A 19630-nucleotide genomic window follows, 5' to 3' on the forward strand; every position below is an offset into this window, starting at 1 on the left:
AAGCCTTGATTTCTACATGCTATAGAAATGCATGATGGGATAATGAGCTGTAGGCTTACTCAGCTGGGATTCTGGGATCTGATCTGTTATTATTCAGTCAGTTTTACACAGTAACATATCTACGCTACCTGTATATCTCATATATCTGTCTATCCACAATCCAACTATTTTGATATTAGACTCATTATTTCAATAATGTCTTAGCTGTTTATTGGAACTAGGGAGCTTTTTATTGCTGAACGTCCCTACTTTTTAAGTTGTCAGGAGTTGGAAGGGCAGCACAGTGGCTTACTGCTTAGTACTATGGTCTCACATCTGCAGAACTTGTACAGATATACTGTATTTCGGTATAAGGTTCAAACCTTGCCTCTGGTGTGTTTGTATAAAGTTTGTTTCTTGTGTGCCTGAGGTTTCCCCAACACCCACTGGAGACATGCAGTGTGAGCTGACTCTTGTTTCCAAATTGCCTGTGTGTGTGTGTGTGTGTGTGTGCGCGCACTTTTCCCCTGACATCTATTCAGGGTGTCGCCTGCCTTGTGCCCTGAATAACTAAATTACTCGGATAGGGGCCAGGTTCTTGTTGGATCCATTCCATTTTTCAAAAACATTAATGCATTTCCTCAGAGGATTAAAGGGTAAAGCTCTTCTAGAAACAAACAGGCTATTTCACTCTCACTCACTCATTGTTTATACCGCTTTATCCTGTATACAGGATCTCAGGGATCCTGGACCCTATCCCAAAAAATTTAAGGAACGAGGAGAAGTACATTCTGGACAATCTATCGCAGGGCATACACACACACTTCAGGCAATTTACCCTAATGTGCATGTCTTTGGGCTGTGGGAGGAAACTCAGCAAGCACAGGGAGAACATGCAAACTCCACACACAGACCCGAGGCGGGAATCGAACCCAGACCCTGGAGGTGCAAGGTGACACTGCTAACCACTAAGCCACTGTGCCGCCACATAGGCTGACTCTTGTTTCCGAATTGCCTGTAGTGTGTTTGTGATTTTTCCCTGCGATGGGTTGGCACCCAGTTCAACCTGTAACCTTCCTCATGCCCTGATTTCACATGGATAAGCCCCAGGGTCTTGTATGAACCATTCGATTTTTGAAAACATGATTGCATTTTTTTACAGGATTGAAGGGTGAACCAATTCCAAAATAGAACATTTTTTAGGTTTAATCAGCAGTCCAGCTCCCTTAGTGAAACAGAACGCCAGTTGGAAACTAACATGGCGATTATTAATCAAACTCAGAAGAGGTTTCATCGATTGGAGAAATTTTAGAACAGTGTACGGATGTGCAGATGGAAACAATTCTGCGAATATGTTGAATAGGTCTTGATTTTAAAACTGTTCTCAGGTCGGTTTCTGTTTGAATTTTACAAAGTTTTAGAATTTCTCCAGTCGAATGTGTCCTAAGCGTTTGTGCACTGTGTGTTACGTGAATGCAGTGTTTATTACCCGAGAGTGCCACGTGATCCCTGCACTCTGTGTGTGTGTGTGTTGTGCGCATGATGTTATTGGTGCATATGGTTAGAGTCGGACACCCCCCACCCCCACCCAGCGCTGACCGGCAGCTGACCCGCACTCACAGACCCTGACATGTGTGTGAACTCCAGCACCGAGCCTCGCCAAGTTCACAGTCCATCAAAGGAGCAGATAACGGAGCGCGAGCGCCACTAACAGCGTCGGGAATAAGCTCCATTATCTTTACGCGCGCGCGCACACGCGCATGCGTCACACAGGAGCAGGACAGCGCGTGCACATTCTTAGAGCTTCTCAGTAACGCAGCAGCATAAAAAAATTTTTTATCTGTTTTTTCTGTCGGTTCCGAAAGTGACGTCATCACCCTGTTTCTGTCAGAGAGAGACAATATTTTATTTAAAAAAATATCTTTTTTAAGCTGTACAGTTTATCTAAATTAAAAGTATTTTAAAATGGTCATTTCTCATTTCATACATTATATACATATATTATTGTGATAATGCTCAAATGAATTATACAGCACGGTATTTCTTCATCAAACTCTGTAATATTCTAATAGATTATAAAATAAACACAGGCTCAGGGGCGACACGTGGCGCGACCTTTCTTTCTTTCTTTTTTTTTTTTTTTACTGTATTTGCGAATAATGGCGTCTTTGATTTATCGGGATACTGAAGGGGGAAGAAGGGGTTTTACACACACACACACACACACACACACAGTTCACTGAAGGTCAGCTGGTCACTGTCTGTGAGAAGGGCCAAACTGTAACGAACTGGGTCAGAGCACCTAGAAAACTGCAGCTTGTGTGGGATTTTCCTGATCTGCAGTGGTCAGGACATAACAATAGTCTCAATATAAGGTGGGTGGTCATAATGTTATGGCTGATATAAAGAGCAAATTGATCCAGACATAACACCACTCAACTTTTTTCCCTTTGAGGCCAGTAGTCTACACTTCTTTACTACTACACTTCTTTTTTTTTTTTTTGCATATGGACTTTTGGGTTACTCTGTATAATGTTTATTTTTGCAGTTCATTAATCCAGTATGCTTCCATTGCTTTCTCACTGAGATACAGCATTATAAGTTTATATTCTTAAGTCAGGTCTTATTTAACACTTTTATTTGGTTCTAATTGGCTGAGGGATGAATCTGATCTGAACTCGGTTTGAGGTTGATTCTGTCTGAAAAGCTTGATCAGTATTTTATTGAATTTGCCATATTTTATAATTAGATTTACAGTCCTGTGTGGTAAACGTGTGGTGTGTTGAAAAGACAGAAGTTGGATCTTGTTCATAAGCCCAGGACGCAAAATGTCCTGAAGCACTTCTCTACACCCGCCAGGAAACTTGGAGAATTCCTAGAAGATGGCAGGATCATGTCAGGATCATGTCAGGATCTGAACCTACTCTATTAGTAGAATTGGAATAAGTGGTATTGGTGCTTCACTCGCTATCCAGTATTGGGTATGGTGGAAATGTGAAGATTGCCTTTGATCTGTGATTGATTATAAATCCAGCTAGATATTTTTAGGGCAGAGTTAAAGAATTTGTAATTTGGACAGACTTCTACAGAAGTTGTGAATTTCATGACACCAAGTCCATCTTTAAGCAGTTTCAGTGCTAGTTTGTAACACCACAATTTATCCATAAATGACAACATGTTTGTAAATAAACCTTGTGAACACAATGTATTTTTTAGATCCCATTTTATTAAAGCAGACAGAAACAAATGCATTCTGGGAAAAGTCGTGATTTCGGGGTTCTCACTAAACATTATGTCGGAGACGTTACAGTCTTCTTCTTTCAATAAGAAGGGGAGAAATGTAACTAGTGCTGTTTCAACCTAAACAGACTGAAAACAAAACTGAACATGTGGAATCACTAAGAATTATCAATAAACTTTCACCCCCCCATTCTATTTCCAGGACAGGAACAAACCCCACCCATGCAATCGCTGATTTCTGATGTAGAGAATCTCTATTTTCCATTTTGTACAACAACATGTTAACTTCACAAGCATACATACATATAAACACATATATATGTAAATAAGTTACATATACATATGTAAATAACTTAAGTAATATTTGGTGCAAAGTCTGCGGAAAGACAGAGAGCAACTGAAGTCGTGATGAAATGCAGCCTTGCTTCTGCGGCTGCGCGCGGACCAGTTATTGCTCGTTTTCTTTCTCCTTTAGTGTGAGCCTTGAAAGCGTCGGAACTAAAAAAAAAAGCTTTCATTTCACCCTGAGGAAATTAAAATTAAATAAAAAATAGACTTCCACAGAGCATTTCAGACACAAGCAACTGTTTTGTACATCATGAAATGTCATTTACAGCTAAAGACCATTATTCCCTTACATGAAGAAATAGATGCAAAATTATTAAAACATCCTGTCGCCTTCGGCCTTAAATAATAATAATAATAATAATAAAAAACAACAACCCACACACACACACATTCATGCATGTTTTTTTCCCCCTCTATGCCACAGATTGATAGGCAAACTAATTCACTTCAGCGAATGTGTGGAAAGCGTGATTTGATAGTAGTATTAAATATAATTTAAAATATTTACACTAAAAACTTCACGGCCTATCCCACTCTGGAGATTTTTCTTAAAGATCTCGGCGTGAACGTCAGTCTCACGTGAGGACTTCATCATTCATCGTTCCCACATCGGCACTCCAGAGTAGCGATACAATCATTTTTCACTTCGAACAATATACAAAAACTTAATTCCTTGGCCATTAAAAAGACGTTAAAAGAAGAAATTACTGCTTAATCGTTTGCATTTGGTAAACCGATCCCCATTCGTCGTCGTCTTGGTTTATTTTTCTTTTTAATCCCGTATTTACAATATCGATTCAGTTAGAAATGGAACATGACATGGCAGGAGACGTTTTGGCAATGGGCACCGGAGACGCGGCGGCTGGGCGAGCGAGCTACGCTGAGCCATCATCATAGCTGGAGGAGCAAATAAACAACAGTGCTGTAGTCTGAAATTCTGCACTGTGCTTTCATCACATGTGGGATCAGGAAGTGCAGGAAGGCGGACGTTAAAGGGACGGGGTCTAGGAGTGCTGCGACATGCCGTTCACTAGAGTCCTCAGCTGCTTCACCACCGTCTCGATCAGCTTCTGCTTGTCGCGGTCGTTCTTTCGGAACTGAGAAAAGATGTTGTTCTTTTTGCTTGTGTCCTTCATTCTGGAAAAAACAATATCACAGTGAGGAAATAATTAGGCTGTATAGGAAACTTATACCCTTATATAGTTCATGGTTAGCTGTAAATGTGATGTGAGCGTGTCGTTTCATATGATGTATTGTTACACAGGGTGTGGAGTGTGGCTTAAATAGTAGATGTTAATTAAAAAGAAAAAAATGTGACAGTGATTGTATATTTAGTTAGTTTCAGTATTATTGGAAAAAAAAAGTCTGCTGCTCTGCAATCTCCTTGTAGTTTTCATCATGGGATGGGATGGTATTTTCTATTACAGCATGATTTATCCATTTATAGTTCTATTAAATTTTGCCAAACATTTGTGCAACAAGTAAGTTTCTTGTGCTATTACTTACACTATAGCAGCTATAAACAGCCATTCCATTACCAGCCTGTATTTTTTTCTCCTTGTGGTTTATAAGATGACAAAAAAAAAACCTATATTCATATGGTCTATATACAATAAATGTCACCATATAGAAAAAAATTGTCTATCTGGATCATCCGTCTTATACATCCTTGTACAAGTTGTTACTATGGGAATCAATAACCGTCTGTCTATTAAAAACGAATCAAAATTGAGGTGCATTACAATAGTTCTTGGTCATTAGAACGTTTCTCATGATCATAAAGTTTGTCATCTGGAATGCAAGTACAATGTAAATAATCTGGGCCAAATATTACAACCCTTGTTGCAAATAGCTGTACCATTAGTTCCCAGTGAATAATACAGCTCCGGTACAGCCGTTTTGTAAGCGTTAACAGTTATCGGCATTATAAGCATGCACGTTTCTGAAACACAGCAGTTGCGCATGGGGAAAAACATGCAACAGGGCTTGTTTTAGAAATGTTTTTTTTTTATCAATCTTTTTCATACTTGATCGCGATTGATCGTCCCGTCAATAATAAATATGCTTACTTATCAGAACTACTACTGAGATTTACCTTGTGGGTGAAACTACACTTAGTACCATGCTGTTATAGAAAAAACACTCAAATCAATCAAATCAAGTTACTAATCGAGTACTAAACACTGCTGGCTGATGCCGGAATTTCCAAGGAGAATTGTTTCACCGGTGCAATTACATTACATGCAGGGAATTACGTGAAACTGTTACTACCTACCCTCGGTTGACTCTGTCGCATGATAGCATTCCAAGAAAGAAGAACATTGCATATTAGATGCACCAATAATCCTAACTTCACATTAATAAAGCAACTTTTCAATAAATATCTCAGAAACAAGACAACTAGATAAGCAGAAGTAATAAAAAATCAAGGGGATGGAGGAATACTAACTTCTCCAAAAGTGCAAGTGCGGTAGACGGGTTGACCCGAAGATACTTTGAGGTGGGCTGTCCGTAGTCCGCTAGGTATGTGGACCAGTCCCACACCATGAACAAGTCGAGCAGCTGCAACACAAAGAAACAGATAATTACAATACAGAGCGCTGATCATGGAATTAAACAAGTTCATTTACACAAAGACAATAACTCAGTGATCTTAATTTACTGGAAATGTAAAGCGCTGTAGATTGAGAATGGGGGGAGGTGGGGTATTCGAGCTGCCGGCGGGGGTTACTTGTGGAGAAGCCTGGATCTGGCATTCAAAATGCAAAAGGAAAAGCAATCCCTTGGTGACCTCTGGATAACCTGGACAGGGATTAATCCCAGCTCTGCTCTGGCCTGCAGTCACACTGGTACATGCCTTCCGACCACTTTACATCTCCGGTTGGGAAACCAGGTTTGAGACACGTGGAGTAGAGCTGTCTCTCAGGACAGCTTAACTACAATGCATGCTAATGGCTATTAAGCAATAGGGGGATGATTGCTGGCTGGCTCGTTTGTTACACAGAGTCGAATTTAGAGCTAATTCCATTTCACACCTGCTATGCGGTCCGTATTGAGAAGGCCTGATTGCCAGAGCATCATGTAGTGCTGTCTAACCCTCCTGCTGGGCTGCATTACAGACACTAAACGAAGGGAGAGACTGTGGGAGAGAGTCTGTAAGGGTTTCGATATGACAAGATGTAAACCCATCATATCAAGCCAGGTCTCGAATTTTTTTGGTTTGATCAATTTTGCCTGATAAATACAACTGATAAATACAATAATTCTGTTCTTGATCCTTCAACAGAATTGTGAAATGAGAAAGGTAAACAGTGATTTAAAGCATGTTAATGAACACTATCCAAGCTAGTTACTCGTTATGATTAGACAAAGTGTGAAAGTTAACTTCATCGTTTTCTTCTTTTCTAGTATTTGATGGCAGCTCACAAACCAAGTAGTATAGGAGCTGATGTATCGGAGTGTAAAAATAGGAAAGTGCACCCAAGTACGTGGGGGAGTGGGGAGGGGGAGAAACCGCTCTTGAGCACGGTACAAACCAATCGTGCCTAATGTGAAAACGCCCTAAATGAGTTTCGCTTTCTTAGTACGTCATGAAATTATTATTTAAAAACACCTAAAATAGGATTTGAACAGATTTTTCGAAACTTGCACTGATCTCAGATGCCGGGATTGACACAGTAATAAACTTGATTTGATCTGACAGGGTCATATAAGTGTAAAATTGAGGACATTTGTGCATAACTTTAACTAAATGGAGACAACACATTTCACTCATCTCATGAGATTTAAAGTGTTGTGGTAGAAGATAAGTTATTTTTTTAATACATTTGTATCCAAGAAAACATGGAGGGTACATTTTTTTTTTTCTTTTTACTTTTAAAACTTAAGTTAAAAGGCAAATCTCAGGTTACATCACCACAAATCCTCTTCATATTTTTTAAGTCTCTAAATTTTATTTCATCTACTGTTCATGATCACTAAAAAATTAAGTAACTCTGCCCAAGCAACCCTCAACCTGTCAGAAGCCGTAGGTGTGTCCGTCTCATCTCCAGTCCACCTTTCACCGCCTCCTTACTTTCTTTATCTCCTGGCTTTATTTGTTCTGTACCTTATGCTTAATGACAATCATCTTGCATCTGCAGATTTTGTTTTTATTAAAGTTCAGTCAAAACATTCCATGTCAGTCCATTAGGTTTTGTACCCGTAACATAATTTGATAGAAATGTGTTTCCCTTGGGGCATTTTAATTAAAAACTAGAATTAAAGATCCACCAAGATTACAGATGAAGCAATACCACAATCAATCATCAGGGTTAGGGCTTTTAAGCTGCATGTATGCCGATTCTTCACACGCAAAAACCTTACTGCCAGAGTTCAGATGCAGTACACCTGAGATGGATGTTTTTCAATGATAAACAATGGAAGAATTTACAAATAGATGATCATCATATCGAAGCATCATATTGTAGAACGTCCAGATTTCTCCTAAATATAAAAGATCTCCCCATAGGACTGTATATATTTGAAAGAGGATGCCGTTGCCAGTTCAGACCTGCTTTAAATATAGTTAAATACAGTTTCTAGTTTATATCCAACAATGTTTTTTTTGAAGATTACATGGCTTTTATCAGGATTTAACTTCAGCAGCTCGAGTTACAGATAACAAAGGCTTAAAAATTGTTTGAACCAGCCCAGAGTAAACAAGAGTGTCCATTAGTGGTCAGATGATTGGCAGTGACATTGTGACCTCTGCATTTGGGGTCAGTATGTTCTCCAGTGGATCCATCTTATGTGCTGCCTGTGGCCCTTGTCAAAACTGATACCAGGTATCCTAAGATAGCGGGATCCTGATGTGAGTGGCATGTACTGAACGGGGAGGTTAACCTTAAAAGGAAGGGCAGGGTGAGGCGGTAAAGCCTGACCACTGGCACTTTACTTTTCCCCCTTATCTTTGGAGCGGGGTGCTTGACCCTGTCCCGAGAGCTCGCTCTGACGGCCGCCTCTAGCTGAACCAAAATCAGACGGCACTTGAAGCAAAGAAATCCTTTAGATATTTAAGACAGTCCATGGAATGCCCTTATCGCTATTTGATAAGCTAGACGACGTATTCCCTTTTCCACACCACACACTCCATCATTATGGCTGTTTTTTTCACTCTTTAACTTGTTTGTGAAAGGGATGTGTAATTGTACATTACATTAACTAAAGTAAGTTTGTTTCTGCTACACATGAGGACATGTGGGTTTGAGATCAACCAATGAATGAGAAGATTCAGTTTTTATTTTCTGATTTTCTAGTGTTAAATAAACAGGCACATCGCACCTGTTGTTTGAACCCACCGTTTTTTTTTTTAAATATTGGAACGCAAGACTGACAGGTTTTTTTTCTATCATTCTTTTATCTCAATGTTGGTTTACACAATTAAAACCTCTTAATTAATCTGCTCTTCATTTAAGCTCTGAGTTTTGCAGTGAAGACTGCATTTGATTGCAAAATGGGAGGGGGTGTGTGTGGTTAGGACATTGCAAAAACACTAAACAGAGACATGACAACATTTTGTAATGTCCTGAGGAAAGATAGCAACCATTGGTTTTCAAAACACTTATATAGTCAACAGCAGATTATGACAAAAACTGAGCAGTAAAAATCAGAAGGCCAGACTGAAATGAGATGAGAGTCAAGCTTGGGAACCAAGACTAACCTGTACCAAAGTGATGGAAAGGCCAAAATGTGCTGAAAGAAAGGATCTGCTCATGATCCAAAACATACAAGCCCATAGATCAAGCATGGTGGTGATAGTGCCATGGCCTGGGCTTGCACTGCTGCTACTATATCAGGTTCACTAAGCTTTATTGATGTCGAAATCATGATGAAAAAACAATGTCAATTTCAGAGAAATGCAAATCCAAAATAATTGGAATTTGACCCCAAAACACACCGTCAGGTGAAAAAGGGCCTTAATTCAGTGACCTTAATCCAATTGAGAAACATTTAACCTCTTTAAGAGGAGGACTGAAGGGGGAAACCCTCCGAAAACAAACAACAAGAGAAAGAAGCTGCAGGGCAACAGTGCTAACCAGTACGCCACTATGCAACCTGAAAGTAATTAATTTGTCCCTATCCTTTTTTTCTTTTGCTTAAAAGTGAAGTGATCTGACACCGAAAGTGCCACATTCCGAAGTGTAGACGAACGATTTTGATGTAAGATCCAGAAAAGGCACGTTTAAATTCCTTCATTTCATATCTATCTTTTGATTGATTTTGAACCCATATATCTTTAATCTGAGGTAGGTCCATGCCATTTCAGTACATGAGGAAGGCAGTATATACACTGATCAGCCATAGCACTAATGCAAAAATATAGCCCAGTATTGTGTGGATTCCTCTTTTTTCCTCTTTTCGCTTATTATTAGATTTGACAATCAATCTTAATGTATTAATGTTAAGTGGTATGTATAAATAACATTAAGTGAAGTACCCCATTTTAACTAATCATGAGTAATAATCAGAACAGATTAAACATACACATGGCTATCTCTGAGGATGCTGTAGCTTAATGATACTGATACTGTAAATCACTGGGTTTTCCATTCCGAGACACCGTAGCTTCTTCACCTCGGATCAGTTCCTAAGATCTCGCGCTTACCTGTCGGAGGTCAATGAACGCCAGCTGTAGTGTGTCCCCCTGGAATCCCGGCACAGGCTCTGAACTGGCGAAGACTGCAAAGACATCAAGAATGCATTTTTATTTAACTAGCCACAGTTTACTTGTTTATTCTTTGTTCAGGGTCACTGTATCGTATTTGTATCACATGAGGAACCTGTTACGAGGTGCTTATCCCACATGAGGCAGAGCAACAGATATGCATTCGTTCTCAGCAGTTACTTGTAAAGAAATACTCCAGCGTCCTGGACGCCTGGTGGAAGCTGAACCACCTGTGAATGTAAATTGGACCGTGAAACGATGAGCCTTTTCGGTTCTCGATTCACAGCCAGCGAGAGGCCTCAGGTAATCCCTGTGCCGCTGAACCCTGGTATGAACTCTGATTCACCCTGTCATACCAGCTCCAGGGCTCTACTGGGGCAGCTACAAACACCACACACTCACACACACACTTTGTCCTCCACCTCCTGCATAAGATATGGGAGGTCTTTCCGCAGATCAGGTTCTGCATTTAAGCAGCAAAACAATATGCACCCTTAATTTAAATGCCAGGTTTTATATGAGCTCGTTACTTACTGTTCTATTTTTAAAAAAATCATTATGCACATGTTTTTTGGATTGCTTTTCTCATGAAGGGACATGATACGAGCTCAGTCTTTTTATTTTCCTTTATGAGACCAACAGGCACGTTCTTAAAGATTTACGGCATATTCAGATCACTCTGCTAGATAAATTAATGTTTTTAAAAGTACATTTGGATTCCATGGCCCTGGTGTTAATACAACACTCAAAAACTAAGAAACACGCTCTCAGTAATGCTGTGGCAATACCTACAGTACTCCTACAACAAGTAACCCATATGCAAGAGTTACTTGCATATGGACAGGGTGGCAATCAATTGCAGGACACACACACAAACTACGGGCAATTTGGGAACACCAATTAGCCTAATCTGCATGTCTTTGGACTGTGGGAGGACACCGGGATACCCAGAGGAAACCCACCAAGCACGGAGAGAACATGCAAGCACCATGCAACAAAGGCGGGAATCGAACCTGGCCTGGAATCGAACCCAGACCCTGCATGTGCAAGGCGACAGTGCTAACCACTACACCACCGTGTGGTCTCTAAATGTTTAGATCGGTAATAATTTATATTATAAACATACTGCATATAAAAAAGCCCCATCGTAGAATAATGCAGCATTGATTTAAAATGCCTAATGTACCTTTTCCTCATCTTGGTCACAAAAAAAAGCTCTAACAATGGATTTGTAATAACTGATTTTCCCATACCATGGAATCTATATTTCAACCTCAGTAATATAGATTTCTATTATAAACAGAACGCAAAGCTTAATTAAGGTTTATATCATATTATGCCATATTTTCTATAGACGCAAAAGAATGGCAAGAATCCATGAGTAAGATGTATGAAAAAGGTTTGGTGCTATCTAACACATCTAGTGCTTTCATGCATAATGCAGACAGACATTTGAAATTCAGTCACATATACACACCTTCTTGTGGCATTTGGTAAGTTTTAATCTCAAACATACAACAAACTTTTGTCCAACTGACGATTGCTTTTGGATTAAAGACTTGATAAGAAGTATTGGCACACTTATTTGATTCTTAAAAGTTTGTAGGATTTGTTGTTTCCCCTAAAATGACAGCCTCCAGAGAACCTCCTCCTACATTTACCGCTGTTTCCCACACACACACACACACACACACACAGTATACTTAGATGGGCTGCCCAAGTATACTTACAACAACCCAAGTATATTTGCCAAATCTGTCCAGGGGAACGGTGCCGTCTGCGATCGATTACCTATTAGCAGACACTTTGTTCCTGTACTGAGAGGCAGTGAATGGAGTGGATGCCAGCTGGTGTAAAAAGAATAAGAAGGGAGTACTGAGGGTCACACCTGCTCTGCAGAGAAACACAGTTTCTCACGGTGAACAGGTTCTTCTGTTAAAAACAAAAACAAAAAAAACAGGAAGATTTACCCTTAAAAGTCCAGCAGCACAGATCCGTGCTGCAACACAGCACCTGGTCAATGGCCGGTTAAAAACAAACAAACAAACAAACAAACAAAAAAACTTCTGCATAATCAGACGTCCTGTCAGCGTGTGTCAATGGATCAATGGAGGTGGTTTTAGACATCAAACTGTACATCTCATATAATATCTTAATATCATATCAAATGCACAGTCATGTAACACCAAAGTTATCATTACTTTTTAAACATAAGAACTTTACTGCTAATAGTGGAATTAGGGAATGATGTCGCAAAAACACAGCATTAAAAAAACGCTTATTATTATTATTATTATTATAAACCACTGAAGAAAACCATAAAAAACATGAAATCTGTACTATTTCTTTGCCCATGTTTTTTTTCAAAGCCATGTTTGTATAGTTGGTTAAAATGAAAAAAAAAATCAGTTTATCATGTTGCCTAGGTTGTGCTGAAAAGAAAAAAGGTATGTCACTCTGTATTAGAGATGGGTCATTCTTTTGTTTGGAGGCTCATGATTTACGTATTCATCAGCCTCACGTTCCACGTGGTGTATCATAATTGCATTTTTATGGTGTATATTTTATTGGAGACATGAGAGGCAATAAACATCAGCATTTCTTTCAACATTTTTTTCTTTACCGGTAGAAAGCATCTAGATATTTGTATCCCATGGGTAGGAGTGAATTATTTCTATAGAAATCATAATTATGGCAGACTGCTCGGTTAAATGTTAAATTCTTGTATTTTAATTGAGTTTGTACTGTTCTTGGTTTTTAATGAGAAAACTAATTTATAAGGATGAGCTACATTCTATTAATTATTAAACTTGTAAAAGAATCAGGTGTAAATGTACGACCGAATTAGGATTATAAAATCACGATACTTATAAAATCGCAATTTTAATCGAATCTGCAACCAAGAATCGTGATAACATAGTATCGATAGGTGAGTCACATCCCCACACTATACTGTACAATCCTGTATAATTCTGTATATTTATTAAAACATGGTAATGCAAAAACATGCTCTGACAAACAGCTCCACCAAAGAGTGTTTAGTTCTTTTTTTTTCTTTAGTTCTTTATCTTACTCTTCACATATGTGTAGATGGAAGAAAAGGGTGTTTAAGTTGGATCTCTAAAATATGACATTCATACAAATATATCAAATAAACCAAATGATTGTGTTAAAAGTCATATACAGTATATATTTGTTGTTTGTGGTATATAATAAACCACTGGCAGGTAACGCCGGCTCATTCCGCTGGCTACCACTGCAAGTATATTTCAGATCTGTGGGAAACATTGACGTGATGGGAAACTGGCACACACACACACACACTACAGTCAGTATACACACAGCCCTGGGTTAGGATTTGCTCCTTTAGATTTTGTTTAGGAGCCGACAGGGTGAGAGAGTCATTACCGTTCTCTGGAAGTAACACTGTCTTTACAGGAATGTGAAATCGGGCACATCTGTATTCGCTCGTATTACCTAGTGATGGATTAAACGTGTGCTTTTGATGCAGCGATAGTTCTAGTGGCGCAACACTTACGTTCACACTGGATGACGTCCAGGTTGAACTGCTGGATGGCCCCCATGCTGACCTGCTTGAGCTCTGTGTCAAGCAGCATCTGCATCATGGACGTTGCGAGGTGCTTGCAAGCCGACATGCAGGCCGTCTGAGCCACTTTCCCCTACACACACACACACACACACACACACACACATATACACACAGAAACACAGCAGAGATGACATCAAGCAGTGCTGGGTCACCACTCACCTCAGTGTCCCACTTCAACAAATATTTACATTCAGCGTGTTCCCCTGATAAGAGTTAACTCTGGCCTGTTCAACATCAACATTCAGATCAGGAAATTACCTACAATTTGGTTTCAGCTCAAAAACAAACACATCATTATTCTCAGTTAAAGGGTGTCTACAGCACTAACCATGAAAACAGGTACTACAAAACTGCCTTGCATTTTGGACACACACACACACTCTCACACACTGTTAAATCACATACTGATAACGACTGATCATGCAGGTCATCGACACGGCTCATCATGAGCGGGAGGACACACAGGGTAGGATTAAACCGAACGAATTTAAAACACTCACGCGCACACACAACACTCATGCACTAGCTGCTACACCAACATACACACATGCTCATAACTTACCAAGTGCAAGATATTTACAGTGGCGAGAAGAAGGATGGCAAACCTTTTTGGAATGTTATGGTTTTCTGCATTCATTTGTCACCAAATGTGACCGGATCTTCTTCAAAGTGAAGAGTATTGACACACATAGTGTCTTTATTGAGAACAACCATAAAAATCTCATAGTGCTAGTGGAAAAAAGGATGTGAATCCTTGAGTCGATGACCTCAACAACAAAAAAACTAATTGGAGCCTGGTGTTAGCACTCCTGGAGTCATGGATGTGTAGACTAGAGCTACTTTGACTGATAAAACCCACTCAAACGGTTTGAGTTTGCTCAGCACAAGAAGAATATGCTCATGTGAGCTGTTCATCCTTCCATCCATCCAACTAGGAACCGTGGAGGCCAATGGTGACTATCGTGTTTATTCCTATTTGCCTGATCTGCATGTCTGCATGACTGATTTAGGAAACCAGAGAACCTGAAGGAAAACAATCAAGCGCGTGGAGAACATGTAAACTCCATGCAGGATTTGAACCCGCGACCTGGAGGTACAAGGTCGACAGTGCTAACTACTAAGCCTCCATGCCTTGCCAAAAAGAGCGTTCGGAGGATCTATGATGAATAATTGTCGATTTACATGAAGCTGAGAAAGGTTACAAAGTTATTTCAAATACTTTAGAAAGTCATCAGTCTACATTTATGTAAATAATCTATAAATGAAGACACTTTGGGACTGCGGCTACTCTACCAAGAAGTGGGCGCCCAGTTAAAATGACCCCAAGAGCAGAACGGACAGACTCGTTTTTTACGAGGTGAAGAAACAACCCCAAGGGTGCTCATGAGTCTACAGTACGTAAAACATTAGACAAGTAGGGTGTACATGGCAGGACACCACTAAGGAAGTTGAAAAGTAAAGAAGAAGAAAAAAAAGAACATTGCTACACGCCTGAAGTTTGCGAAAGACCTACGCTTCACAGTAGTATTGGCAAAATGTTTTGAACTATTTGGAAAGTGCACTGCATAACATCATGAAAACATCATCGCAACTGTGAATTAGCAGGGGTAGCTCAGTGGTTAAGGCATTGGACCAATGGTCCGGAAGGTCACAGGTTCAAACCCTACCACCATCAATTGAGTAAGGCCCTTAACCTTCAACTGCTCAGCTGCATAATGAGATCAAATGCAAGCTGCTCTGGATGAGGGCGACTGCCAAATGCCGTAAATGTAAATTATGGTAAAGGAAACACGATGATCAGGACCTGGCCATCTTACAGTCATTAAGAGGAAGATGAATTTCCAAGTGTATCAAAAATGTGAGGATGTTCTGTACGTCAGCAGAAACACTGTAGCCCAGACCTCAACACATTAGAGATGCTGTGAAATGACTTGAAAAAAGGCCATACACACAAAACGTCCAAGCTGAAGCAGTTCTGCTGGGAGGAATGGGTTCAAATGATGTGCTGTGTTCAATAAAAACAGGCACTTTATATTTGTCAATACTCTTAACTTAGTTAAAGATCAGGTCACATTTTATGACAAATGAATGCAGAAAATTCCAAAAGGTTCACATAATTTCTCTTGCCACTGTATACACAAATAGTAAACATTTAACATTCTTAAATTACTAACTCAACTGGTCAGAACGATTCCTATACATCAACCTTGTTCATTATTAGAATGTGAGACAGAATATGTGAGTTATTGATATCTATATAAAATGACATTCAATAATGAACACACTGTTAAGCTTCTCAATGTGACATGCTTTGTGTTTACAGACCACCTTTAACTCTTTTAAAAAGAGCCCTGAGTATTAAAGCTTACCACATAAAACTCTACCGCTTGACACCTGCGTCTACAACACACACTTCCGTACAGCGTTACAGCCTCAGCTCCAAATAACGACTTATGATTGATGATCTTATCAAGCAACTTCACTCGACATTGCTCAAGTTCACACAAGAAGCTAAAACACCCGACACACCGACACACTGACAGCTTTATAAGGCAGTGTATGAGTCTGAATCAGAGACTAGGACGAGAACTAAAAAAAATAATAAATAAATGAAAATAAAAATCACAAATCACAAACCACTTCGATACTGACAATTACTCAAACGGTCCATGTACATGCCACTACTAAGTGAAAACGCCAAGCGGGTGTGTACGATTGCACTCAACGTTGCATACAGTAGGGTTACAAAAGCTGAGTCTGATCTTTTTTTCTTAAATAATACTAAATGTGTTTGGAGGCTAAATGTATAATAACTTTCTACCCTAATGATCCTATGATGATGCCCATGATGATCCTCATTGGGTTAAAAAAAAATCTTTTAAAGTTTTGTAAAGCTTGTCCAGCCTAGGATGTAACACTTAAATTGAACACATTTATTTATTTGGGATTTTTCCCAGATTTTCTCCCTAATTTAGTCGTACCCAATTCCTCCCCGTCACTTGGGGGTTCCCACAATAAGGCTACTACTACCACTCAGTCGGGAGGGCCAAGGACTCCTCTGAACCACATGACGCCAGCCCACCGCATCTTTTCGCTCACGCACCATTTGGGGCGGCATAACACACTCGGAGGACAGCGCTATCTGCTCCTTCCGCTTGCATGAGCTCACAGACGCCCCTCATTGGCTGTAGAGCCGTGATTAATATGGGAGCAACAAGTACCTCTCACCCCTCCCCTCTGAGAGAGCTCGGCCAATCAGCTCTCTCTAGACCTCCAGCTGCGAGAGGTTACAGCATCACACGGGAATCGAACTTGCGATCTCCCGATGATAGGGCGAGCACTTTACCACTGCGCCACCATAAATTTGGCGTATAGACTTTAAAATGACGTCTACCATCGATTTACAATTATTTGTGCAAATTACTGCAAAATCACATTTGTTAATCGCAAATTAAACACCACAACAATAATGTAATCAGTGCAAATGTGGCAGCACAACAATTTCTTTTTTGTATTAATGTTGGCTAAGCTGGTGCATTTTAGGTTTAAATGATGCATTAATGTATAAAAGGTTAAATGCTTATTTAAAGATACATTTTTTGCATAACTTTTTTTTTATTTTATCCTTGTCTGGGTCACGGTGCATCTGGATGCTACGCTGAGAACACTGTAAATGCAATACACCAGGAAAGGGACGCCAGTCCAGGACATAAATGATAAATGATCAAAGGAGCAGACTCAGGCTTTTGTACCGTTCTATATACCATCCGAATAAATCCGAATCGACAGAGGCTGTGTTACGTTCTATCATTCAATCTGTTCTTTTAAATCTCCTGTCCATGATCAGGCTGCATTCTGACTTGAGACTTGGAGTGAAAACACAAGGCATAGTGGCGTAGGAAAGGAAAACCTCCGCGTGCGAATCTCAAGTGAGAATCCGTCCTATGTTGAGCAGATGCTGGCATCCACATGAGACGGTCAGAGGAAACAGATCAGTGGGGCACGAAATTTGATCTGGTTCGGGGTTTTTTTTTGTTTTGGTACGACAACGTGGAGAAGGAAGCAAAGCAAGCCTGAAGGCGAGTCCACACAGCGGACACGAGCATGCGCTTTCTTTTTTTGGTTTCTCCCCATCTGGGGGTGTAAAGGAGGGTGTTTACTTACCGACATCGCAGCATGATCATTGGTGTTATTCTGAGCAGAACCCCCAACAAAATAATAAAAAAGAACACAGACAGGGAAAGAAAGTATGGAAACAATAAATGGACAGATAAAGAAAAGTCTGATAAACCAAGCATGCCTGGTAGAAAGAAATACAAAGGCTACAGTCACTTGGAAGGGAAGAGAGAAAGAAAGAGAGAAAGAGAGAGAGAGAGAAAGAGCATTCCTGGAAAATGAAAAAAGTCAAATAAAAAAAAAAAAGCGGTGGAGATCAAACTGGAGACAAAGTAAGATTTTTCAGAGCAAGGGCAAGCCGGAGAGTAAAGCAGGCAAGCACTATGTCTTAAAAAAGACATAAGAAAAGAAAGAAATTTACCTGTGTCTGATGTTTAGGTACGTAGTTACGTCAATAAAAATATACGAAAGTCTTTAAATGTGTGGAAGGTTCATAAATAATCAGGAATGCTATAAAGTATTGTGTTTAGTATTAATACGCATCAATGTTCCATACTGTAATCATCATACTGTAAAAATTCTAAAAGAAGAAGAAAAGTTCGATTCTCTTGCACTTTTTATGTGTTTAAGTCTTTTTGTCTCCATAAAATGACAGACGCACAGAAAAAAAACACCAAGATGACTTGCTACAAGACACATCACACTCACACACACATTGAAATCGGTCAGCTGGACAAACATAGAAACACCAACACATATATATATATATATATATAGAGAGAGAACTGTTTAAATGTGTACAACACAACATCGATGATGATGATGATGATGATGATAATGATGAGAGTGTTTGTGTGAGTGTTCAGCGAGGCTTACCGGTAAGTGTGTGAAGACCTGGAAGGTGCTGCGCAGAAAGTTGATGAGGTCCATGAGGTAGCCGCTGGCCCTGCCGTCCGACTCGGACATGCTCCATTCGTAGTCGGCCAGTTGAATGAACTCATCGATCTTCTGGTTGAGCTTGGTGTAGATCTCACCTTCTGCTGCGTGTCTGGCATCCTAAAAACGTGTCGTTAATGTTTTAGTTTTTTTTTCTTTTTCTTTTTTTAAACTAAAATGACCACCATCTTGATGTCTCTTTATAATGAGTTTTTTTTATTTAAGTTTACGTAAATAAAAACTGGCATTGTTAGCGCAGTGTCTGTTTATGATGTACTAACTCCCACCTTCTTCCAGATGTCATCTCATTACATTGATTCACAATTCACATTTATTATTATTATTAACCTTAAACGTGGAGAGGCCGTAGAGTCTCGTGGTGTGGACGGTTTCCGGAGAGACGTTGGTGATGTTGGTGATGAAATCTTCCAGGTATTTACACGCTTGCTCCAAATGCGTGGTGTTTATGATGATCTGAACCAACTGCAAAACAGCCACACAACTCCGTCATGCCACAGCGGTTTCTCATGCGTACTCACAATCCGTGTCGTATGTGCATGCAAAGGTGAAAGGTGCCTCTGACCTCGGTGAGTCCTATGTGAGGCTTTCTGGTGAGGTTCTGTAAGCAGCCGCTCAGCGTCCTCGTCAGGAGCAGGTTGGTGGATTTACGGAGCATGTCGTCAATCTCAGTAGAG

The 19630-nt window shown here is 39.9% G+C and overlaps 1 protein-coding gene across 4 annotated transcripts in view; it reads right to left on the reverse strand.

Annotated features, from left to right (window-relative positions):
- Positions 1-3185: 3185 nt before the first annotated feature.
- The window catches only part of exoc6 (exocyst complex component 6), a 49568-nt gene continuing 33123 nt past the window's right edge, over positions 3186-19630 (reverse strand). For 2 of the 4 annotated variants that reach the window (XM_053511073.1, XM_053511075.1), the window contains exons 16-23: positions 19519-19630; positions 19284-19418; positions 18876-19055; positions 18048-18077; positions 13812-13953; positions 10214-10287; positions 6017-6129; positions 3186-4704 (exon numbers count right to left, since the gene is read on the reverse strand). In XM_053511073.1, the coding sequence (XP_053367048.1) occupies positions 4572-4704; positions 6017-6129; positions 10214-10287; positions 13812-13953; positions 18048-18077; positions 18876-19055; positions 19284-19418; positions 19519-19630 (919 nt within the window). In that variant the 3' untranslated portion in view covers positions 3186-4571. The remainder of the gene's footprint in view (positions 4705-6016; positions 6130-10213; positions 10288-13811; positions 13954-18047; positions 18078-18875; positions 19056-19283; positions 19419-19518) is intronic. The other 2 variants (XM_053511074.1, XM_053511076.1) reach the window with 1 other exon arrangement.

This window comes from Clarias gariepinus, chromosome 14 (genome assembly GCF_024256425.1).
Source record: "Clarias gariepinus isolate MV-2021 ecotype Netherlands chromosome 14, CGAR_prim_01v2, whole genome shotgun sequence".
NCBI classification, from domain to species: Eukaryota; Metazoa; Chordata; class Actinopteri; order Siluriformes; family Clariidae; genus Clarias; species Clarias gariepinus.